The following is a 25,181-nucleotide window of genomic DNA, read 5'->3' on the forward strand; positions in this document are numbered from 1 at the left end:
CAAGAAGGTAACACACTTTATAGTGTTTAAATAAGGTGGTAACATGCTGCATAGATACAAGAAGGTAACACACTTTATAGTGTTTAAATAAGGTGGTAACATGCTGCATAGATACAAGAAGGTAACACACTTTATAGTGTTTAAATAAGGTAACATGCTGCATAGATACAAGAAGGTAACACACTTTATAGTGTTTAAATAAGGTGGTAACATGCTGCATAGATACAAGAAGGTAACACACTTTATAGTGTTTAAATAAGGTAACATGCTGCATAGATACAAGAAGGTAACACACTTTATAGTGTTTAAATAAGGTAACATGCTGCATAGATACAAGAAGGTAACACACTTTATAGTGTTTAAATAAGGTGGTAACATGCTGCATAGATACAAGAAGGTAACACACTTTATAGTGTTTAAATAAGGTAACATGCTGCATAGATACAAACAGGTAACACACTTTATAGTGTTTAAATAAGGTAACATGCTGCATAGATACAAGAAGGTAACACACTTTATAGTGTTTAAATAAGGTAACATGCTGCATAGATACAGGAAGGTAACACACTTTATAGTGTTTAAATAAGGTGGTAACATGCAGTGGCGTTTTCTCCCGGAGGCCAAGGGAAGCCAGGCTTCCCTGTTTTTTAGGCTGTAGTTGTCATCCAATAAAAACATTTATATTAACAGTTTCGGTAATCTTTGGTGCTGTGTTGCTGTCATTTCTTCCCCATTTCTCTCCTCACGTTGAGCATTTCACAATGCGCGAAACAGCGCCCCTTTACATTTAGATTCTGAAGACGCGGCGAAACACGACACTGCACACTGTATGTCTGCGAGGAAGCCAAGTAAAAAAAAAGAAAAAGAATTGACCAATCAGGTGAGGACACTGCCCTCCTGTGATTGGTCAGGAGGGTGTCAGGAGGGTGCCAAGGGAAGCCACTCGGCCTTTGGCTTCACACCAATCAAATCAAAGCATCATTATCAACGTCACTGAAATTTAACAACAATAACAATAGCGGGAGATTAGCATGTTTGCATTGTTATCATATTAGCAAGAACAGTTATGGAGGGTGGAGATTTTGAGTATTTAGTAACAAATTATTTTACCAAACTGCCAATTGAGAAGCCATTAAAAATCAAATCTGACGGCAGGCCAATGCGTGTGGAGAGAAATAAAGTTTATCGCACTTTCCGTGAGGAGAAATGTCCTCACCGAGTGGCTAGCTGGTAGCGGCAAACTTCAGCTAATGGCCTTCCTCTACAAATAGTGAGTAAAATACACACCTTCTCCCGGCGCGGGTTAACTGTTCCCTTAACTGTCTGTGTAGCTATGTGTGTTGTGTTTTGTGTTATTTTATTGCTAATTGTGCCTTGATTGCCTGGATTAAGTTGCATTGGTAGGCCTACTGTATATCCACTGAAGTTGTTCTGGGTTGTCTTAAGTAGGCTATAGTGTTGTAATGAATATTTGGCTTAAACGAAAAGGATGTCTCGAAAGTGTGTATGTTAAGCACCTACAACTGATTGTGTGAGTCGTGTCTCACGTGAACGTGAAACTTAAAATAGCCTAAAACGTCCCCTAATTATATATTGTGAATGAATTCGAATCTGCATTGGGCATTAAGCGGCTAGTTGTGCATTCCGGTCGGAGTGGGGGGGGGGTGCATTTATAATAAAATGTATAATTTAATAAGACGATAAGGAGGTGTGTGAGTGAGAGAGAGAGTGAGAGAGAGAGAGAGTGAGAGAGAGAGAGAGAGAGAGAGAGAGAGAGAGAGAGAGAGAGAGAGCGCGAACGAGCGGTGTCGGACAGATTACAGGCGTGTAAATCCTGGTAAAGTGACCAGGCGCTATAATAGCTCTTGTAGTTACATTAAATACAAGCTGCGACGTAGCCTACTCTTTTCTGTCCCCCACCTTCCAATAAACATGTAGATTAAAGGTGTTGTCTCACTTGGCTTCCTCAAAAAAAATCCCCACGCCACGCCACTGGTAACATGCTGCATAGATACAAGAAGGTAACACACTTTATAGTGTTTAAATAAGGTGGTAACATGCTGCATAGATACAAGAAGGTAACACACTTTATAGTGTTTAAATAAGGTGGTAACATGCTGCATAGATACAAGAAGGTAACACACTTTATAGTGTTTAAATAAGGTAACATGCTGCATAGATACAAGAAGGTAACACACTTTATAGTGTTTAAATAAGGTGGTAACATGCTGCATAGATACAAGAAGGTAACACACTTTATAGTGTTTAAATAAGGTAACATGCTGCATAGATACAAGAAGGTAACACACTTTATAGTGTTTAAATAAGGTAACATGCTGCATAGATACAAGAAGGTAACACACTTTATAGTGTTTAAATAAGGTGGTAACATGCTGCATAGATACAAGAAGGTAACACACTTTATAGTGTTTAAATAAGGTAACATGCTGCATAGATACAAACAGGTAACACACTTTATAGTGTTTAAATAAGGTAACATGCTGCATAGATACAAGAAGGTAAAACACGTCACAGTATTTAATTCATATTTTTGGGGCTAAAATGATTTATTTCTTAACTTTTTTTTTTGTCACATTTTTTTTATGTCCATCTTATTATTTTCCGTATATTTTTCCATAGATGTGGACAGGCTGGGTAATGACCCATAGATGTGGACAGGCTGGGTAATGACCCATAGACGTGGACAGGCTGGGTAATGACCCATAGATGTGGACAGGCTGGGTAATGACCCATAGATGTGGACAGGCTGGGTAATGACCCATAGATGTGGACAGGCTGGGTAATGACCCATAGATAGAATATCAAATGGATGCAGCATCCGGGCTGACCTCAGTTATTCCAACTGCATCCAATCGTCCTGGCCTATGCGCGTCGCCATCTTGTCAGAGTTAGACTCCGCCTCATTTCCTCTTACCGACAAAGGGCTTTGATGTGACGTCGGGGGGAGAGAGATACGCCCATCTAGCTGACGTATACCTCCGAGGCGAAGTGAGGGCCAGCGTCTAACTGTCACTTTTAATAATGCTGTGAAAATGGCCTATTTAACATGGAGGTTAATGAGAAATTGCTCTATTATGAATCATGCCCCTGGTGGTCACTCGGTAAACTGCATTTTTGGTCATTTCCGCATTGGATGCTTGTAGAACTCGCTGTGGTTGGGGCTTGGTTTTTTATGATTTTTTTTCTTTCTTTTGGGACGTTATTTAGAAATGTTTATTTGGGCGTAAATAAAGGAACACACACTTCACCATCACACCGTCACATGTTCCTGTTTCACAACCTGCTAAGTTCAGTGCAGTCTCTTCCTGGTTTTAAATATATTTTTTATTTATTTATTTATTTATTTTTTTTGCATTTTTATGCTTTATTGATAGTGTAGAGACAGAGTTGAAATGGGGCAGAGAGGGGAGTGACATGCAGAGAACGACCGCGGGCTGGAATCGAACCCGGGTCTGCTGCTGGCCGAGGCCCATGGGGGGGGACGCCCTACCAACTGAGCTAAGGGCGCCCCCTCTTCCTCCTGTTTTTAATGAAATTTGTCACAATGATACAGTGTGCTTTGGGTTTGGATGGGTGGGAGGGAGTGGGGGAGGGGGGTTTGCGTGTATGAATATATCAGGGGGTGTCGTGGGAGGGGGGGATTGTTTTAAGCACTTTGTGTAACATTTACTTGTATGAAAAGTGCTTTATAAATAAAGTTTGATTGATTGAGTCAGGAGTTGATATTGATGATGTCATTGTTTTGGTTGTGTCAGCGTTACCAGCAGCTGACTGAACACTTCCTGAAAGGAGAAAACCCTGCTGTGGTCCGGTCCAGAGCAGCTGGACAGGGTGAGACACACACACACACACACACACACACACACACACACACTCACTCACTCACTCACTCACTCACTCACTCACTCACTCACTCACTCACTCACTCACTCACTCACTCACTCACTCAAACTTAAATAACTATTTTATGGTTTGAATTAAAGCAGTTTGAACAAAGTCACATGACCTGTTGACAGGAAGTCCGGCCCCTCAGCTGTTGGAGGCGGAGCCAGTGGAGGCAGGCCCCTCCCACGGACATTACATCATCCCCGTCACCGACATCACCATAGAAACCAGCAGTGAGGCTGCGCTGGACGCAGACAGGTACAAACATCCAGGTCTTTAAAGGTGTACCGATGTTGCCACTCGAACAGACCGCGTCACTTGTCTGAGTATACATGGCCTTTCAGAGAGGTTAAATGTCCGATGCATGGCTGTCTCCGCTACGCTAGGTGGCGCTGTAGACCTTTCAACAAGTGGTAGGTCTTTGACGGTGCAGTCAGTGATTCTGGAGAACGCTTGCTGTCCAAATCAGTGAATATCTCCTCATGATCTGCTACCTGTCTGAAAAATGTGTGTCCTCGGAAAAACAAAATACAGTGTTAATACACAGCCTAGGCTCTGTAAACTGGCATGTAGCTAGCTGTGGTGGGGTGGCCTCTCTCTCTCTCTCTCTCTCTCTGTCTCTCTCCCTCCCTCCCTCTCTCTCTCTCTCTGTCTCTCTCTCTCTCTCTCTCTCTCTCTCTCCCTCTCTCTCTCTCTCTGTCTCTCTGTCTCTCTCTCTGTCTCTCTCTCTCTCTCTCAAATTCAAAAAGCTTTATTAGCATGACTATTGTTGTAAACAAACAGTGTTACCAAAGTGTTACAGAATTACAACAAGATGGAAAGTCAGAACAATATGTAAATAAAACCAAACTAAACTCTCCAGCCCGCAGGTGTCTGACTCACCTGCAGAACAGGACATGACATCAGAGGACAGACAGGAAGGGGAGGAGCCTCTGGTTTGCCTGGGCGACGACAAAGAAAAAGTAGTAGAAGAAGAGAGCTGCCTGTGAACACCGTTACTGTGGTTCTGTGTTTGGGTCCTCTACTGTTTTCATTTGATGGTACAGTTTAGTCTTCTCTTCTGAATGAAAGGTACGGGGCTGTAGAACAATGTTGGTTTGACTCTCAAGAAACCAGACCAGATTAATATTTTTACCTGAATTAAGGGTGCATTATTTCGATTCAAATCACAAAAAGACATTTGCCTCAGTGGGCTTTACATTCCGTACAGTATGACACCCTGCCCTTACACCCTTAGCTCGGCTGAGAAAAAACTCCCAGTAAAAAAACCCTTTATCGGGATTAAAACAATGAGACACCTCAGGGAGAGTTGAAGGAGTGAGGGATCCCTCTCCCAGGACGGACAGTGGAAGATTGTTGCCATTTTGGATGATGGTCAAAATGATGTGGTCTGGTTTCTTATAGTTCTATAAACCCTTACCTTCAATGAAGAAGAGAAAACAACACTTTACCATTAAGTTAAATGAGAGAGTCCAGGGTTAGGGGTTAGGGGTTAGGGGTTAGAGAGTCCAGGGTTAGGGGTTAGGGGTTAGAGAGTCCAGGGTTAGGGGTTTGGGTTAGAGAGTCCAGGGTTAGGGGTTAGGGTTAGGGTTAGAGAGTCCAGGGTTAGGGGTTAGGGTTTAGGGTTAGGGGTTAGGGGTTAGGGTTAGAGAGTCAAGGGTTACGGGTTAGGGTTTAGGGTTAGGGGTTAGGGGTTAGGGGTTAGGGTTAGATAGTCCAGGGTTAGGGGTTAGGGTTAGGGGTTAGGGTTAGATAGTCCAGGGTTAGGGGTTAGGGTTAGGGTTAGAGAGTCCAGGGTTAGGGGTTAGGGTTAGAGAGTCCAGGGTTAGGGGTTAGGGTTAGATAGTCCAGGGTTAGGGGTTAGGGTTAGAGAGGCCAGGGTTAGGGGTTAGGGTTAGGGTTAGGGTTAGGGGTTAGGGGTTAGGGGTTAGGGTTAGAGAGTCCAGGGTTAGGGGTTAGAGAGTCAAGGGTTAGGGGTTAGGGGTTAAGGGTTAGGGGTTAGGGGTTAGGGTTAGAGAGTCAAGGGTTAGGGGTTAGGGGTTAGGGGTTAGGGGTCAGGGGTTAGAAAGTCCAGGGTTAGGGGTTAGGGTTAGAGAGTCCAGGGTTAGGGGTTAGAGTTAGAGAGTCCAGGGTTAGGGGTTAGGGTTAGAGAGTCCAGGGTTAGGGGTTAGGGGTTAGGGTTAGAGAGTCCAGGCCCCAAACTAAAGCAGAGCACACAGAGCTTTGACCTGACAGCTGGAAACATGTTTTATAAGATATTTTATAATATTTAGCGTCATATTCTCCATGTAGTGGTTTCATCTGAAATGTTTTGTATATCTGAGTTATTATTATATCTCTTTATTGTAATAAAATACAGCAGCTCATCAGTGTTGTGTCATGTACTATGTAGAAACTTTAACTGAGTATCAAAGGTGGTTGGACAAATAGATTAATGCAGTAATGCAGACTGTGTGTGTGTGTGTGTGTGTGTGTGTGTGTGTGTGTGTGTGTGTGTGTGTGTGTGTGTGTGTGTGTGTGTGTCAGATTTGAAACTCTGCAAATGTGCTGGTGAATATTATGAAGGATAAATAGAACACAGTCATGTTTACAGATGTTTAACTTCTTTCATGATATAATCTTTTCAGTTTATCAAAACCTTTTATAAAATATGTCAGATTCTCAAACACAGACTCACAGGCCTTTGAAACTTTTTTTTTTCAAGTTTGAATTCTGAGCCCATATACCCAGAGCTGCTAGACAGATTACAAACAGGTGTGGTTCCCCCAGGTGTGTGTGTGTGTCTGTCTGTCTGTCTGTGTGTGTGTGGTTTATCACTGGCTTCACCACACCGATGTGAAGAAAAGAGAAGTGAGCTGAAAGGCCAATCAAAGCTCCCCTATACATCTATCTTCCCTGAGCGGTCCTCTCCAGACAGTCAGACACTATAACAAACCCCTGTGCTGTGGCTCCTTGTAGCTCTGCACTGACTAAGATATGTGTCACATAAACGTCTGGCCCCGTGCTTTAACCTGTAGGGATCAGATAGAATATAGAACAGTGTTGTTGCTTCTGCAAAGAATCTCCCCTTCAGTCTCCCTTCACATCGAGTCAATCAGCCTGTCTCCCTGCACACGCACACAGACAGGCTACATGCACACAGACAGGCTACACACACACACACATTCACAGACAGACAGGCTACACACACACACAGAGACACAGACAGACAGGCTGCACACGCACACAGACAGGCTACACACACACACACACACACACAGGCTACACACACAAACACACGCACAGATAGACAGACAGGCTGCACACACATACGCACAGACGGCTGCACACACACACACACACACACACACACAGACAGGCTGCAGGCATGTTGCATGTGGACCTGCAGCAGTGTCCTCATGTTACCTGACAGAGACAAGATCCAACTAGTTTATATTAACAATGATTCCTCATCACAAGGTTCCCACGAGTGTGTGTGTGTGTGTGTGTGTGTGTGTGTGTGTGTGTGTGTGTGTGTGTGTGTGCGCGCACGCGTGTGCGTGCGGGTGTGTGTCGCAACATTATTTCAATAGTAAACTGAACTTTTCTCACAGCTCAGTTCCAACGTACATGAAGTACTTTGTCAAATTGAATTCTGTGGTATTCATTAGAATCATACATTATATACTGTAGACATAATACAATTCATCCGTACATACTCTATCCATCTACTGTATTCAGTGTTTCTCCTATCCCTGTCTCGGGGATTCGGCCCAAAGACAATGATAGGAATATGATTTATGTTGTTGTGCTGAATAACAACCTTAGTCATCTATCTACGGTCTCTCTACACATAGAACAGGTTTTATTTGATTAAACATTTATCTAATCTATGTGAAGTAGTGTCTGCTGCTGTGTTGCTTTGCTCTCTCCTCTTCTCTGGTGAAGGGCGGGGCTACACCGCCCACACACACACACACACACACACCAATGCACACAGACACACACACACACACACACACACACACACACACACACCAATGCACACAGACACACACACACACACACACACACACACACACACACACTCTCTAATTCATAGAGACACAGAAGAGAACTACACGCGTTACGTTAAAGTGCAAGAAAGTCAGTGTCAAACACACCTGTTGCCAATTCTCACAAACGATCACAACATTAATTCAATAGTCGCACGCTCAACCTCTAGTCAGTGGAAAGTTAATAGTAGTACATACAGGAGGAGTGAATTATGATGTTATTAGCCATGTAATGTTAGTGTGTGTCTTCATGACTTGTGGTGTGCACTTCATGTGGCAGAGGTCAGGTTTGGTGGATTGGTCAATGAGGTAAAGGATCTCCAGAGCTGCACACTTAACCCCAAACTGCTCCAGGGGCGCTGTACTATGGCTGACCCTGTGTGAGGACCCCCTCTGGAGTGTGTATGTCTGTCTGTCTGTCTGTCTGTCTGTCTGTCTGTCTGTCTGTCTGTCTGTCTGTCTGTCTGTACTATGGCTGACCCTGTGTGAGGACCCCGTCTGTAGTGTGGGAACTTGAGAGGGGAGATGAGGAAAGATGAATTTCATGGACCCTGGTGTAAATTGCCTAATAAAGAAATGTAACTTAATGGACGTGTTGACATCATACTAACAGGCCGTGGAAAAGAGCAGAGACAGTTTAGTGTCAGTGCTTTCTGCCAGAAGCCAAACCCTCTCCATGGAGTCAAGAGAGGACAACAACATGGCTGACAATTAATTACATGTCTGTCAAAGCTTTGAGAGAATGATTGAATACTTTATAAAAAGTGCCCAACCCAAGTTGAAGTGTTTTCATCCAGAATGCCTTTACATAACACTGTAATAGAGTTCCCTGGGAGATGAGGAGTGGTTGGAATTCTGACAGAAAACCCTGAAGGCAGAACTCTACCGTGTGACAGTAAACGAGGGTTGCACAATGTCTGGTTCTCCCTTCTATATAAGAGTCACTCAGGTGAACACTGACACAGTTCATCTGACAGAACAGAGAAGCAACATGGCCGCCATACAGAAGCTTCTGAAGGACGTGGTGGAGGGAGATTGTCAGGGGCCCCTCCATGCTCTGCTGAACGAGATCGTGAAACAGAATCAAGGTAATGTGATATGTATTTATCAGAGATGTGATTACATTAGAACAGGGGTTCTCAAACTTTCGATAGCTGAGGGCCAATTTAGGAACCCAACATTGGACCGAGGGCCGCCGAAGGAAAAAAAATTAAAAAACTGAAATCATTTCAATGGCCAGGTTGCGTCTTTACAGTTTAAATGTATTGGTCTGCATCCAGTAATGTGTAATTAACACATTTTAATTAATTAATTAAGGGCTAGGTTTAATTTCAACATTGGAGGGGACACATTAAAAGTGGGGGTCTGGGGTTAGTCCCCCAGAAAAATTTGAGGTTCAAACACTTAATTTGGTGCATTCTGGTTAATTCTTAATGCAGTAATTTGTGTCTTGTGTATTTATTTATGGTGGACATGTTAAGGAGAAGACAACTCGCTCCCATTGACACACATCTAATGGAATATAAATCAAGGCACTGAGGCATTCTGTATTGCATTCAAATATTTATTCTACTTTATTGTTCAAAACTTTCTACACATTGAAAACGTATCACCTTTTGGAGTGTTTTTTTTGTAGGACTCACTACTCATGATGCAGCAGCAGTGTTAACTATTATGACACTATACATTGGAAATAAACAGGGTGGGCTATCAGCAGTCAACTAGGCAGATAGTTCTATGGCTATCAGCAGCTAGCTAACGTTAGCTTGTTAGTGTAGTGTAAACAAGGAGGTGTCACCGTGGCCGAGTGGGCCAATTGTTCCACTACATTTGATATTACTTGAGAGAGAAGGAGACATCTCACAGGCTTCAGATAGACACGGAGGAGAAGGAGATCGGTCTAACAGGACTCTTTATTCAAAGGTTGACATAACAGGATATCAGCTTAGTAGACAACTTCTACTATAAACACAAAGGTACTTATTCATTACAATAGTTCAGATCTTTATCCTACCCTGCCCTACTCTTGACAATTGGGGGTACCGAGTTCCCATAAGCAGCTTTCTTTCCCCGGGCGTAAAGCCGCCCCCCGCGGCGCAAAGGCAAAGGCCAAGGCCCCGATCCTAGTGAAGGCCTCGGCTTAAATACACTATCTGTCTGTGTGTGTGTGTGTGTCTGTGTACGTGTGCATGTGTGTGTGTGTCTGTGTGAATGTGTGTGTGTGTGCAAGTGTGTGTGTGTGTGTCTGTGTGTGCATGTGTGTGAGTGAGTGAGTGTCTGTGTGAGTGTGTGTGTGTGTGTGTGCGTGTGTGTGTGTGTGTGTATGTGAGTGTGTGTGTGTGGGGGTGTGTGGGTGTTTGTGTGTGTGTATGTGACAGATCTTATATCAAGCCTTATTAGCAATAGTGTGCTTTTAATAGAAGCCAGGTCTTGCAATCGTGTTCCTATATTCTGCTGTGTCTGCAACAGTTGTTGTTGCAGTCTGTAAGGTCACTGTATGACCTGTGACTTTCTTGCCCTAAACCCTGATCAACTCAAGGTTCTGTGTTGACTTCTTTTAATATAAGATAACATAAATATGTTGGAATCCCACATTAGCTAAACTTTAGGCAAAATAATTAGAAACCAGATAATGTTAGCATCCATCCTTAGACACTTGACCTAATCTAATTCACCTTGAAGGTGAGAAAGTGCATCGTATTGGGCTTAACAAGCTCACTATCTAACAACTTACATTGGGACCGCTACACTGCCTGCTGCACTGCGGGAGGCTGACCAGCCGTCTGCAACGAGAGGCAGATGGTACGGTCCACTGTAGGGGTGTTATTATTAATAATTGGGGAATGAATATAAACAATTAGGAGGGATATTTAAGTGTTTCGACCCTTGTACTGTTTTTACTGTTACGGGGGACGCATCCCCTCCGTGCGTTTCAATTAAAAAAATAAATAAAAAATATTTTTATTTTTTATTTTTTTATAATTCATAATTCAATGCGGGCCGCCAGATATGTTTCTGCGGGCCGCCATTGGCCCGCGGGCCGCACTTGAGAACCACTGCATTAGAAACTCAAAGAAACACTGTGATAACACATCTCTCTCTGTCTCTCTCTCTCTCTCTCTCTCTCTCTCTCTCTCTCTCTCTCTGTCTCTCTCACTGGCTCTCTTACTCTCTTACTCTCTCACTCTCTCTCTCTCTCTCTCTCTCTCTCTCCCTCTCTCCCTCTCGCTCTCTCTCTCTTTCTATAATTATCAGGGTCAGATTTATTTCCATTTAAAAAAAATTGTGTTGTGAGACCACAATTCCAGATGTCTGGGATGTCTTTCTCCCTCTCTCTCTGTCACTCCCTCTCTCTTTCACTCTCTCTCTGTCACTACCTCTCCCTCTCTCTCTGTCTGACCGTGGAGGATGACTGAGCTCTGCTCTCTTGATTGGCTTTCCTCGTGACAAAGAAAATATAAAACGTTCATAACTGTCACGGGCGCTGTAAACAGGCGACTCAGTAGACGTCATCCCTCCTCTGTAATAAACATGTGTTTTTTAAATGAGAGAACAACAAATTAAGCATTTACAGCAAATAAATAATAATAATTCAAACGCTTCCTGTTTCCGGTTCAAGGCAGCGCCAGGAGCGTCATAGCAACAGCATAGCAACCAGTATATCGACCTGAAAGAAATGTTGTATTTCTAAATTGGCGATGTCCAGAATAATATTCGTGATAACCATCAAACTACATCGTTAACATTCACTGAGTGAAGATTGTGAGAGTAAGACACACATTTCTCACTAACAATGTTATCAAAAACCCATTTAATAGCTTATACATCTTAGAAATATGCAGAATAAAAGCTGGGGCAATGGCGGTCACAGCTTGGGTTTCGTTTCGGCCGGGAGGACTTGAAAGTCACGTGACATGTACGCTGTCCATTAGAAATGAATAATGGGAACAAATGTAGGTAATTCACAATTTCAAGGCCTTTATTGTGAAACCTCTACATTTTGCGCTGTGGACCAATGTAGCTATTTTACATTTCACTGTGAGACTGGGTTGGACAGTCCCCAGAGTAAGGACTAGACAGGGAGAGTCAGCCTTCAGTTTTAATGCACCCAAGCTCTGGAATAAACTTCCAGGGGACTTGAGGTCCGCTTCAACACTCGGCTCTTTTAAATCAGGTCTGAGGACTTTACTGTTTCCCTTTTAACCTGTCATTTTAAATCTTTATTTATTTTTATTCTTTTTAAATGTTTTAATTATTTTATGTTTTTATTTATATTCATGTTTCTCATTCGCTTTGTTTTTAATGTGTGTTCTATTCTTGATGTATTTTGTTTTTGCATCTGTAAAGCACTTTGAATGGCCTTGTGTCCGAAATGTGCTTTAGAAATAAACTTGCCTTGCCTTGCCTTGCCTATCTATCTATCTATCTATCTATCTATCTATCTATCTATCTATCTATCTATCTATCTATCTATCTATCTATCTATCTATCTATCTATCTATCTATCTATCTATCTATCTATCTATCTATCTATCTATCTATCTATCTATCTATCTATCTATCTATCTATCTATCTATCTATCTATCTATCTATCTATCTATCTATCTATCTATCTCTCTCTCTCTCTCTCTCTCTCTCTCTCTCTCTCTCTCTCTCTCTCTATTTTCAATTTAAATTGATTTGTATTCCTGTTTTCAGAACAAGAAGCCAAACTGGGGGGACAAGCAGCCAAACTGGAGGGACAGCAGACTGAGATTGAGAAGCTGAAGGAACAGCTTCAAGGTGTGTGTGTGTAAATATTCTCTCCGCCTCTAGAGGGCGTATGGTTCTAATGAATGCAGGTTGTTAGGTAAGGGTTAATGCCCGACGAGGTGTCCATGTATCATGGATTAATGGCCACCGTGGAGGCGAGAACTGTCCGACGCACAGTTGCCTTCACGAAGTAATATATAATATAAATAATATATAAATTATATTTTGCTAATTAAAAAATCTTCTTAAAGTGATTGATATACGATAAACTACATACACTGCCCGGCCCGAAACACTTCTCTCTCTTAAGTTGTCCGTCGATTTCGACGATGACGTCACATTTATGCCCTTGAGGATGAAGAATTAAAAGAATCAAAAAGTCCATGGCTCTTGGCTACTTCTGATGGGTTCGTCTGTGGCTGTGCAGTCCTATTCTCCTATTCGTGATCCGCACATTCTGTTACATACATCACAGCAGAATTCCCCTTGCATAGCGGGTGGTTGATGACGTAGTACCCGCTTTGCAGCTGCTTTGTTTTTTAATTGAGTTGTGTAGGTTACAGAGTGTGACAGGATACACTCCATTGATGTCGGTCAGAGGCCAATGTCTCCAGCACTAGCGGTTGGATGCCACACAACTTAAGAGAAGTTTTCAAGTGATCTTTGTATCTCTTGCGCTGACCTCCTGCTGACCTCCTGCTGTCTGGGATCTCTCCGTATAGGACCTTTCGGGGTAGCCTATCCTGAGGCATGCGGATTACATGTCCTGCCCACCGCAGCTGTTTTTGGAAAAGCAAGACTTCCAGGGGCTCGATGTTAGCGCGTTCATAAAGTTCAGTTTTTGGGATACTGTGCCACCACTTCAGTCCCAGTATTCGCTGAAGGCAGCCTGTATGGAATGATTCCAGTTTACTGAGATGTTTCCTATATGGAACCCACGCCTCACATCCATACATAAGTATAGATAAGCATATTGCTTTGTAAACAGTCATTTTGGTATTTATTGTTAGGTCCCTGTTATGAAAGACTCTGCTGTTCAGTCTTCCAAAGGAGGCAGATGCTAGGCTGATTCTTCTGTGGACTTCGTTGGTAATGTCACCAGTGTCTGTGATTATGGAGCCTAGATATGGAAAGTGTGGGACGGTCTTGAGTTGTTGGTTGTTTATATGGAATGTGACGGGGTCTTGAGGAGGATCCCGCATTATTAAAACCTCAGTTTTGGATGTATTGATAGTAAGACCGGCACGGTTACATGTGTCGGCTAGGGTGTTTAGCGTGTGCTGCAGGTGTTCAGATGAACAGCATCATCTGCATACTGCAGATCACGGATGATTACTTTTGTCACTTTGGTTTTTGCTTGGAGGCGTCTGAGGTTGAATAAATTACCATCGAGGCGATATTTAATGGGGATCCCGGCATCCGGCAAGAGCAAATGGGCGGAAGTCTTCATAACACCGGCTAGGAAGAGGTTAAAGAGAATGGGGGCAATAACACAGCCCTGCCTGACACCCGAACCTACTGTGAAGGGGTCAGATTTCCCACCTCCACTGATGACGCGTGCCATAGCCCCATCATGGAGGGCTGTTAAAACCGCAAGGAAGGTCGGAGGGCAGCCAAATTTCTCCAGGATGCTCCAGAGAAGTGGCCTGTTGACTGTATCAAAGGCCTTTGTCAAGTCGACAAAGACCATATAAAGTGGTTTGTGGTGTTCTCGACACTTTTCTTGCAGCTGCCTTGCTACAAAGAGCATGTCAATGGTACTTCTCTGCTTTCTAAAACCACATTGTGTTTCAGGTAAAACATCCTCGGCAATGTGTACAAGGAGCCGAAACAGCATGAGCCTTGTAAGGACTTTGCCCGCTGCAGAGAGCAGTGAAATTCCGCGGCTGTTTCCACACACAGCCGCGTCACCCTTCTTTTTGTAGATGTTTGTGATGTTAGCGTCTTTCCACTGTTGTGGAACGCATTTACTAACCCAGATGGTTGTGATGATGGCGTGGATGTTATTTATGATGGCATCGCCGCCATACTTAAGTATTTCTGCGGGTAAGCCATCAGGTCCAGTTGCCTTGTTGTTTTTAAGGCTATCAGTGGATTTCTTGACTTCAGCATGGGAAGGGGGAGCGTCCAGCTCCTGAATGAATGGTAGAGCAGGGAGTTCATTGAGCAGGTTAGGGTCAGTTTGCGTGTTTTTGTTCAGAAGATCTTGGTAGTATTCTGCCCAGCGTGTGAGGATCTCTGTTTTCTCTGTGTGCAGTGTGTTCCCATCTGCACTTCTGACTGGGTGGGAAGCATTTTTGTAAGGCCCGTAAGCGGTTTTAAGGGCATTATAAAATTCCTTTTGGTTTCCGGAGTCTGCATAGCCTTGAACTTCTTGAGACAGTTTTGTCCACCATTGGTTCTTCATGTCTCTAATCATATTCTGTGTCTTTGAGCGTATTGCAGCGAGCTTCTTACGCCTGGCGTGAGATGGTTTGTCCAATGCAGCTGCGAAGGCTTTATTTCTTTCAGCAATGAGCTTGTGGATGTCTGTTGCCTGGTCGTCAAACCAGTCCCTGTTCTTCTTTTTATTGACGCCTAGTACACGTCGAGATATAGTTAGGATGTTGCTGCATGCATTGTCCCAGGTTCTAGTGAGGTCTGCAGTAGTGTGGAGGTTGTTTGTGTCTATGGTGAGTTCGTTTTCCAGTGCTGCTTGGAATGTAGAGAGGATTTTCTCATCTTGGAGAGCGCGTATGTTCAGACGAGCAGGTGGTGCACATCGTCGTATAGGCGGCCTTATCTTGAGGTTCAGCTTTGTTCGTACAAGACGGTGATCTGTCCCTCCATCTGCACCTCGCATTGAGCGAGTGATCGTGACGTCTTTGAGATCACTTTGTCGTGTGATTACAAAGTCTATGAGGTGCCATTGTTTAGAACGTGGATGCATCCAGGTGGTTTTATGCATGTCATGAAGTTGGAATATAGTGTTGGTGATGGTGAGCGCATGTGTAGAGCAGAGGCTGAGGAGCCTAAGACCATTAGCATTACATTTGCCAGTTCCATGGCGGCCCAGCACCTTTTCCCATATGTGGTGATCTGTTCCAACCCTGGCATTAAAGTCGCCAAGGAGGATCAGCTTGTCCTCCCGAGGGATGGCTTGCAGGGTGGTGTGGAGTAATGCATAAAACTGATCTTTGGAGGCCTCGTTGGTAGGTAAGGTCGGAGCATATGCGTTAATAATTGATAAGTAACGGTTTTTTGACAAAGGGATACGCCACTGGATGAGTCTCTCAGATTTTCCAATGGGGGTGGTTGGTATGTGCTGGATGAGGGCTGTTCGTATGGCGAAAGCAACACCATGTATGCGTGGTTGGTCTTCAGGCACTCCCTTCCAAAAGAAGGTGTAGCCTTCTCCACTCTCTGTGAGGGACCCTTCACCAGAGAATCGAGACTCTGTGATGGCTGCTATATCAATTTTATATTTATTCAGTTCATGGGCAATCAGTGCCGTGCGTCTCTCCGGTTGGTTGGCGGTATCAAGTAGTGTCCTTACGTTCCATGTAGCCAGGGTTAGGGTAGAAGATTTAGTTTTAATTTTAATATTTCGACCGATAAAAAGGGAGACACGGTGAGCTCGGCTACCCACCCGTGTGCAATGAAGACAGACAATGTTTAGGTCACCTTTTCTAGACCTTTCCCCATGTGGGGTGGGCGGTGCGGATCCTAAATAGGGCCGCCCAGTCACCCTGGAAGCTGCCTCTGGAAGCTGCTGTCTTCGAGCCCCAGCCATGCCAGCGACCATCTATCCAAGGCCGCCTCACGTGTAGCGCAGGGCTAAGAGCTTCCGGTCTCTCCAGACCTGCTCCTACTGCTCTGCTTCCATCGCCGCAGGACTTTTGAAGAAAGAAGGAAATAGGGGATGAGGGAAAGAAGTAGTGGGGGGGGGGCATAAAGTGAGACTTGTGCAATAGATGCTTAAGGTGGGGAAAGGGTGCACCATCCTCAACCCACCATCTTGGCAAGCCACAGTTAGGCTGGAGGCAAGGTGAGATCCAAGACGGCCAGTCACTGTGGAGTGTTGCAGGAGACTGCCAAGTCGTCGGTATAGTGGCGCTCGCCTGGTGCGGGTCTCCACCGCAGATTTTTCATTTTGGGTTTTCTCCCATAGTCTTTTCCCAGCCATGGGGCAGGAGATGGTGTGGTTCCAGGGGTGTCCACCTCTGGTTCCACACCTCTGGGGCCTCCTGCTGCTCCGAGATCCTCTGCTGGTTTCGCCTGGAGCCGCAAGGCACCCAGTTACCGTGTGTGGCCACGAGGAGGCACAGCAGAGGTCTTGGCGATGGAGAGGCTATGTACTGGCAAGGGGAGGCTTACGCACTCGGCTCCCCCGTTCGCACAGGGCTAGCCAGCAGTGACATCTGAAAGCGAGAGCATGCAAAGCAGCAGGCCACACTTAAAGCCACACTAGACGCATCACATCGCCCTGTGTGCGAACACACACACACACCGAAACACACACTCTCACTCACTCTCTCCCTCTCTCTCTCTGTCGCTCTCTCTCTCTCTCTCTGTTTTTCTCTCTCTCTCCCTCCCTCTCTGTCTCTCGCTCTCTCTCTCCCTGTCTCTCTCCCTCTCTCTCTGTCTCTCTCTCTCTCCCTCCCTCTCTGTCTCTCACTCTCTCTGTCTCTCTGTCTCTCTCCCTCTCTCTCTGTCTCTCTCTCTGTCTCTCCCTCCCTCCCTCCCTGTCTCTCTTCTCTCCCTGTCTCTCTCTCTCTCTCCCTCCATCTCTGTATCTCTCTCTCCCTGTCTCTCTCTCCCTCCCTCCCTCCCTGTCTCTCTCTCTCTCCACAGTGTACTGTCTGTTTAGGGCCAGATAACACTGCATTTTGCTCTGTGTTTGTGTTTTAGTGTTCCAATGGGTGAGGTAGGTTTGTTTCTGATGTGTTATAATTTGGTTGAGTCTAATTGATTCTCTCTCTCTCTCTCTCTCTCTCTCTCTCAGGTAAACAGGTGGCTTTCTCTGCCTCTCTGGTTACTGGCGATGGACCCTTTGACAGAAACACTCCTCTGGTCTACAAACACGTTGTCACCAACATTGGAAACGCCTACAGCCCAGTCACAGGTACCTGAACTAAACATTTCAGTTTTGGCCGATGGCGAAAACAGTTGAATTTTCATTTAAGGAGATATACTGCAGGCAAATCCATAATTCAATTTCAAGCGATGGTTAACTTTGAGATGTGTGTCTATTTAGCCTCCATTACATTATTTCTCCTATACAACCATATTATTAACAGCCATCATTTCAACATAAGTTTTTTCAATACTCTGAAACAAAAATCTCAACTTCTAAAGCACTTACATGAACCAAGCTTTCCATAATCATTCCTAGCACTATTCTGAAGGTTATTACAGAAGGATTAGTTCATATCTGGTTCATTGTAAAAACTTTGGAAACTAATCTGTTGAAAGAATGAAATAAAGATTTAACTCTGGGATTTAAAATGCTAATTTACAAATAATTTATTTGATTTAAACAAATATAATTAATAAAATTATTTCAGACATTTCTCAGAAAAATGTAACATATTATTTTCACGTCAGTAACCAACTGGCAAGGTTTCATGGTATTATCTATACGTTTAATTATTTACCATATTCACCTGCAGTGTCTCGCTTTAAAATGAAACAAACGTTCCACAGGAAACTTCACTGTACCGCTGAAAGGAGCCTATCACTTTGAGTGGCACCTCTTTGGAAAAGGAGGTCGTACCGCCGCCTACTTGGTGAAGAACTCAGAGAACATCTTCATCGCATCTGAGACCAAGGCGTCCGCTGGAGTGTCTGCTTCTAACGGCGCCTCACTGCTTCTGGAGGCTGGAGATGTTGTGTCTGTGCATCTGCTGGGTGGCACAACAGTGATTGACGACATCCACCACTACAACACCTTCAGTGGCCATCTGCTTTTCACCATGTAACACACAAACACCTTCACCTACATGATGTTGAAGCAGGTTTTGCTTTTCTTAAATAATTCTTGCATTTAAAGCGGCTACGAGTAACATTTAAATATCTTTTAAACAGCCTCATGTTTCCTCTGATAATCATAAATTACCTTTAACAGCAAACGAGACCATCAGTGCAAAGAAAGACGTTTTTATATAGTTTTTATTGCTGCATTTGATCTGGTCGTACACCCAGTCCGATTTTCGGTTCACGCATGCATGCTCTATGGTCACATATCCGTATTGGTCACAGATTTCAGTGTGGCGCAGGAACGTGAATTGAGAAGCCTATCCCTCCTGGTGAGGGAAGGGGAGCGGGAGCCTTGTTTGAGACAGTTATTTGTCGTCATAATGACTGATAACGGGGCTGAACCATAAAAGAAAAAAAAGAAAATGCAATGAAGAAAAGCTAAAAGGGAGAGTGATAGTCGGGCGGGAGGGCGTTGCCAAGCAACGTATAGGCCTACACAATTGCACGCAGCGAAACTAGACTGCAGTGTTTACTCCTAAATGAATGAGCGGTAGCCTACTAAAACAAAGTTTACTTTGCCTCACCAGCATCATCAGATGACCATTATTCATCGGAAATAGTCATTATTTACAACATAAACACATTACCTCATCGTGATCTAACTGCCATCTCTCGTTCATTCGCTTTGTGTGAGGACACGGGGACTCGTTCAGCTCCGTGAGAGGTGACAATGCATCAACTCATTGCAATCAGGTGTGTTTAGCACTTACTGGCATTAGTTGATGCTGTGTCACCCATAGACTCACGGAGCCGAAAAGAGTCCGGTGCCCTCACACTTTCAACACACGGACACGCACCATATTGCTTCCTGATTATTTGAATCTTGCACTCCCTGCACGAGCTACAAAACAGCTTCACGACAGCTGACGTCGTAATAATACTACCGCTTTTGTTCAAAGGTGTCGCCAACGTGCCGACTTACTCGTAGTAGCTTTAAAAGATCATAATCTTAATCACTGCAGCAAACTCAATTTAACTTCTCATTTTCCTTCATATAAAAGCATATATATAAATCATAAATGTTGAAATCTGCAACTGAATGAAGACAAATTTCATGTCATGTTATTTGTCTGATTCCTTTGTCATTAAACATCACTGCAAAGCATCTCTGGACGTTTCATTAATATTGTTGGTGTCATTTAAATATCAACAGATTGAAAGCAACAACAAACAATTGCTTCAAGTCGTAATAAAAACAAGACAGAAGTTTTTATTGCTCAGAGGATTTAAACACTTTGAGCCGTTTCCAGTATTTACCTTCATTGGTCTGAAAGTGTATTAAATTTAAATTATATTATATTATTGATTTACTTGTATAAATATCTTTATTATATGTTGGTTTGATTAAAATGCAGCAGTTTAAAATCAGTTCTACTTGTATTCAGACTTTCCTAAGCTTATATTCAGATACAGGTACGGGGTGTTTAAGGAAAATACTTCAACATTTTCATAGAAGCTAAAGAACATTAGAAAATGCAGAATATTATTGGACTGTTTTTGTATTTGTTTGTAATTATGGAGCCAATTTTAATCATTTTAACACTGCTGGCTGGCTAGCGATTAGCATAATATTAGCATAGTAGTCTCACTAACCAATTAACACTATGGGTAAGCAGCTAGCGCTTAGCATTTAGCTAGAAACACTTTGAGCCCAAAAGTATAGTGAGACATTGGAAAACCTTCATTTGACTCTGTTTGTTTTGTTAAGAAAAGGTTTCTGAACTAAAACAGCATTTATAGTCTCTTTTCTCTTCACAGTAGCTAGCTAACAACACATTAGCATTGGCACGTTCAACACTCACCGGAGATTTAAGGTTATAAATAGCCTCGTTTGAGTAGGAGCCGTCTTGCTCAGACCTGTGCAATTATGACGCGCGTCTTGAGCGCAGAGCATAATTGCTACTCAAACGAGGCTAATAACTGGACAGGAGTAGTTGACCCCCTGCAACGTGGGGTGCACATGTACCATTTTCTGCTACTGCAATTACACAGTGTCAAGCGCCCTCTACTGGAGAACACATGCAATTAGAGCTGCAACGATTAATCGACGAATCGATTATTAATCGATTACTAAAATAATCGCCAACTATTTTGATAATCGTTTTGAGTAATTTTTTAATAAAAAATTTCCAAATTCTCTGATTTCAGCTTCTCAAATGTGAATATTTTCTGGTTTCTTTAATCCTATTATGACAGTAAACTGAAATATCTGTGTGTTTTGGACATAACAATACATTTGAGGAAGTCAACATGGGCTTTGGAAAATTTAACAACATTTTTCACCATTTTCTGACATTCTACGGGCCAAAACACTAATCGATTAATAATCGATTAATCGAGAAAATAATCGACAGATTAATCGATTATCAAAATAATCGTTAGTTGCAGCCCTACATGCAATTACATGTTTAAATACCACACAAGGGTTTAGTAGCCCTATATATACTATATATCTAGTAGCCCTATATTCCATATGGGTCACATGATATTAACATTAAATAACACAGCTTAGGTTTAGTAGCCTCTTTTCTGTTACAGAAACCGTGGACTCCATTTCCTCAAAGGCTGGAGAACACAATACTTCAACACAATGAAATAAATGCAAAGTAACAGAAAAGATATCACCACACAACGTACTACTGTGCACAAATTAAAAGCAGGGAAGTCTGGGGACTGGAACACACCCTGCGTTCCAAGTCACACACTTTTTCTTTTAACTGCACTACATACTAAAGTATAGAAGAGTTTTAGAGCCATGGGAGTGAAAAAGATTTTTTTTTTTATTATGTCGAGAAATGTCAAGAATAAAGATGAATGCTGCAAAATGCAATTGGAGTTAGTGGGGCATCTAGGTATTTTTGGCATACTGCAATTGACGTGCATGTATTGGGACATCCTAAATCTTTTTCTGGCATACTAAATAGTATGAAAGTATGGATATTGGAATGCAGGGCCAGTCTTTCTTTGATCAGATAGTTTACATGTATCAGCATTTTTTCACCAGCAGGGGGAGCCCACTCTCTGTGTCTCTGTAGAAATGCATTTTTTTTATTCAACTTTATTGATATAAAAAATCACTTTTTCACATTGTAGATAGATAGATAGATAGATAGATAGATAGATAGATAGATAGATAGATAGATAGATAGATAGATAGATAGATAGATAGATAGATAGATAGATAGATAGATAGATAGATAGATAGATAGATAGATAGATAAAATGATAGATAGATAGATAGATAGATAGATAGATAGATAGATAGATAGATAGATAGATAGATAGATAGATAGATAGGTAGATAGATAGGTAGATAGATAGATAGATAGATAGATAGATAGATAGATAGATAGATAGATAGATAGATAGATAGATAGATAGATAGATAGATAGATAGATAGATAGATAGATAGATAGATTGATAATTAATGAAACTTTAATGTCAAATACAAACGTATTACAAGTTTCAACTGAGTGAGAACAAATAAAAAACATTGATGTTGTTTCAGTAACAAGTCAAAGTTCACACTCATACACGCAAACACACACACACACACACTGCACACAGTAGCACAAGCACACACACACACACACACACACACACTGCACATAGTAGCACAAGCACACACACACACACACACACACACGCTGCACACAGTAGCACAAGCACACACACACACACACACACATACGCTGCACACAGTAGCACACACACACACACACACACACACACACACACACACACACACACACACACACACACTCACACAGTCACACACACAAGATGGATCTTGATTCAGGGGTTGCGGTCTATGAAGGCTGCATTTGAAGACCGATTGCGTCATAGCGGCGTGCAAAGGTTGTTCCATTTGCAAGGCTCCTTGCAAGGCTCCCCATATGCAGGCGTGAAATGCAGCCTTCGTTTCACGGTTTTGAAGGCTGCATCAGATGTATCCTTCGCAGCCCAACATATCCCATGATTCATTGCGTTTTTTTCAGAGATTGCATACAATAAAATAAAAAATAACAAAACAGCAACGTGTTGCTCCATCTGCTTAACTTTTATCTTCCTTTCTTTTTTTCTTGTACTTTTTTTTCTTTTCGTCTGGTAGACAACTTCTTTTTCTTTTTTCCTCCGCTGACAGGGCTGTTTCCGTTGGCAGCTATCAGGGTTGCTAGGCAGCACAGTAGCGGCGAGTCGTCACACAAGGTAACGGCTTGTTACGCAAACCGGAAATGCTTGTAAACGGAGACCTGCGGAGACCGTCTCGTTTAACAACGCTAGTTCGGCCCTGGTTCGGCCTTCGAATCGGCCTTCATAGGCTATAGCCTTCATAGACCGCGAGACCGCTTCCTACCAAGGATTGCAGCATTATCTCTGGATGTTTTTATTAATTATAATTATTTATAAAGTTGCTTGGTGTCAGGTGGTCATCCGGCCTGATTTCAGTCGGTCTTCTTCCAGTCTTGAAGGTCCGACAGGATCAACAGGTTTGATATTATCGTGAGTCCTTAGAGATGGCTCATGCAAACAGGGAAGTTAAATTACTTGGACTCTGCCAACAACCAATAGGTGCTCTCTCCATGTCACGTCCCCTAAGTGGGCTAGGGGTAAAGGGAGTAACATAGTACCAGATCAAAAACAGCAGGAGTCATATAGTCCAAGTTATGGGTGTTTATTGCCAAATTGAAAGCACTTCTCTTCAGGGAGACCCACAGGCCAACACAACAGACACATCACATACCTTTCTAGAAACAAAAAGCATCTTTCTAAGGTAAAGACAAGTACATGTTCTAATCCTCCCTAACAACGCTGAAACAGGAGACAAGGGGGAACAAACAAAATGGCTTACTGGCTCAACACAAAATAAAGAATAACAAAATAACTGCTACACAGTGGACAGGACACAGATAGAGCCCGGCAGCAGAGCAGCGATCAGACCAGGGAGTAGAGAGCAGAAACATCTGTAGTATCCAGCCATCCACAAGAACCGGCGTAACTCACGTCTTGTAGTAGGCGCGGGATAAGCAACTATGGCAGTGACATAAATGGGGCGTACCTCTCCTACCTCCTTGCCCAGGTAAGTGACGGTAGCCTTGCTGAACTCACACTTCGCAAGATTGAGTGTCAAGAGAATACCGTCTGCAGACTGTCAAGATGGGACGTCCAGCTGGGGGAATGTATGACAAGGTCATCAAGGTACACATTGCAATCTGGCACACCACACAGTACTGTGGACATCGGTCTCTGGAAAGTGGCAGGAGCATTCTTCATCCCAAATGGTATCACTGTAAACTGCAAGAAATGGTCAGGTGTAACAAAGGCTGAGATTTCTGAAGCCCTTTGGTTTAGTGGGACCTGCCAGTAACCCTTGAGAAGGTCCTGTTTACTCACGTAGGCTGCAGACCCAATGTTATCTATGTGGTCATCGATGCGGGGCAGTGGGAAAGAGTCTGATACTGTAACTGAGTTTAGCTTACGAAAATCAGAACAAAAAAGCAAGGGCTTCCATCTGATTTGGAGAGTGTGATTTATGTAATGACAATAAGAGGATAAACTATTTCTCATAGAACCCAGTACAGAGCAGACCTTTGCTCCAGTGGACTGAGGTCTTACACTATCTGGCTTGACACTTGAAACAGCAACACTCTAAAGTTAAGTATATCAAACTAGCTAGAAAGCTAGCTACTTATATTAAAGGTGAAGTAAGCGATTTATGTATGTTAATATAAGTGTTAAATCGCTCTTTATTCATACAGTGATCACTTATAATGTGCATGTTTCATAAAGCCGATCTCTCAGTCAGCTGCTCTGCATGTAATCGGCAAATAAACTTATCGGGGATCCCACTACTGATAACCAATCAGAAGAGAGAACCGGCACCCGTCTCACTGCCGGTGCACGCCAGAGCAACAGATGGGTGAATGTTTATGCGCCTACAATGGCGGAGCAGGTAAAAATCCTTCCCAATGTCTGTTTTTATCATGTTTTATCACACTTACGGATCTGAGATGATGCTAGATAGCTCGCTGCTTGAAGAACGCAGTGCATTAATGTGGTGACGAGCGAGGGGACTGCTAACTGCAGTCACTCAGTGCGTTTCCATGGCACAACTAGATTGGATTAAGACATATACCGAACTAGACACTCGAACGGACTGCGTCACTTGTCTGAGTATACATGGCCTTTCAGGAATCGGATAAATGTCCGATGCATGGCTGTCTCCACTATGCTATGTGGCGCTGTAGCCCTTTCAACCATGCTTTCAACAAGTGGTTTTAGAGCCACGTCCGGTTCCCTTCCGGCAATAACCCATGGTGTAGCCTATAACGCGCAGACACACAAGCACAGAACGAGAAGTCCGATATGCGATGTCCGATCCCTGTTTACATGCAGAGAGAATGCCGACTATGAACGAGTTATCTAGGTGTTCTTATCCAACATCTCTTGTCCGTTATTGTGCCGATTT

General features: G+C 43.1%; 3 protein-coding genes across 3 annotated transcripts in view; 2 read left to right on the forward strand and 1 right to left on the reverse strand.

Moving 5' to 3' along the window:
• LOC307260267 (platelet-derived growth factor receptor beta-like) overlaps positions 1–5,410 on the forward strand; it is a 48,826-nt gene extending 43,416 nt beyond the window's left edge. Inside the window, exons 26-28 of the mRNA XM_080040458.1 lie at positions 3,777–3,852; positions 4,038–4,164; positions 4,769–5,410. Of these exons, the coding sequence (XP_079896584.1) occupies positions 3,777–3,852; positions 4,038–4,164; positions 4,769–4,895 (330 nt within the window). The 3' untranslated portion in view covers positions 4,896–5,410. The remainder of the gene's footprint in view (positions 1–3,776; positions 3,853–4,037; positions 4,165–4,768) is intronic.
• The window catches only part of LOC307260541 (uncharacterized protein), a gene marked incomplete at its 5' end in the record, with an annotated part of 198,439 nt that overhangs the window by 54,884 nt on the left and 118,374 nt on the right, over positions 1–25,181 (reverse strand). The window lies entirely within an intron of this gene.
• Positions 8,879–19,816, forward strand: LOC307260269 (complement C1q-like protein 2). Its single transcript, XM_080040461.1, has 4 exons — positions 8,879–9,028; positions 12,640–12,723; positions 17,678–17,797; positions 18,379–19,816. The coding sequence occupies exons 1-4, from the start codon at positions 8,932–8,934 to the stop codon at positions 18,651–18,653; spliced, it is 576 nt and encodes a 191-aa protein (XP_079896587.1). The 5' UTR covers positions 8,879–8,931; the 3' UTR covers positions 18,654–19,816.

This window comes from Ammodytes marinus (assembly GCF_949987685.1).
Source record: "Ammodytes marinus genome assembly, chromosome: 14".
NCBI lineage: Eukaryota > Metazoa > Chordata > Actinopteri > Uranoscopiformes > Ammodytidae > Ammodytes > Ammodytes marinus.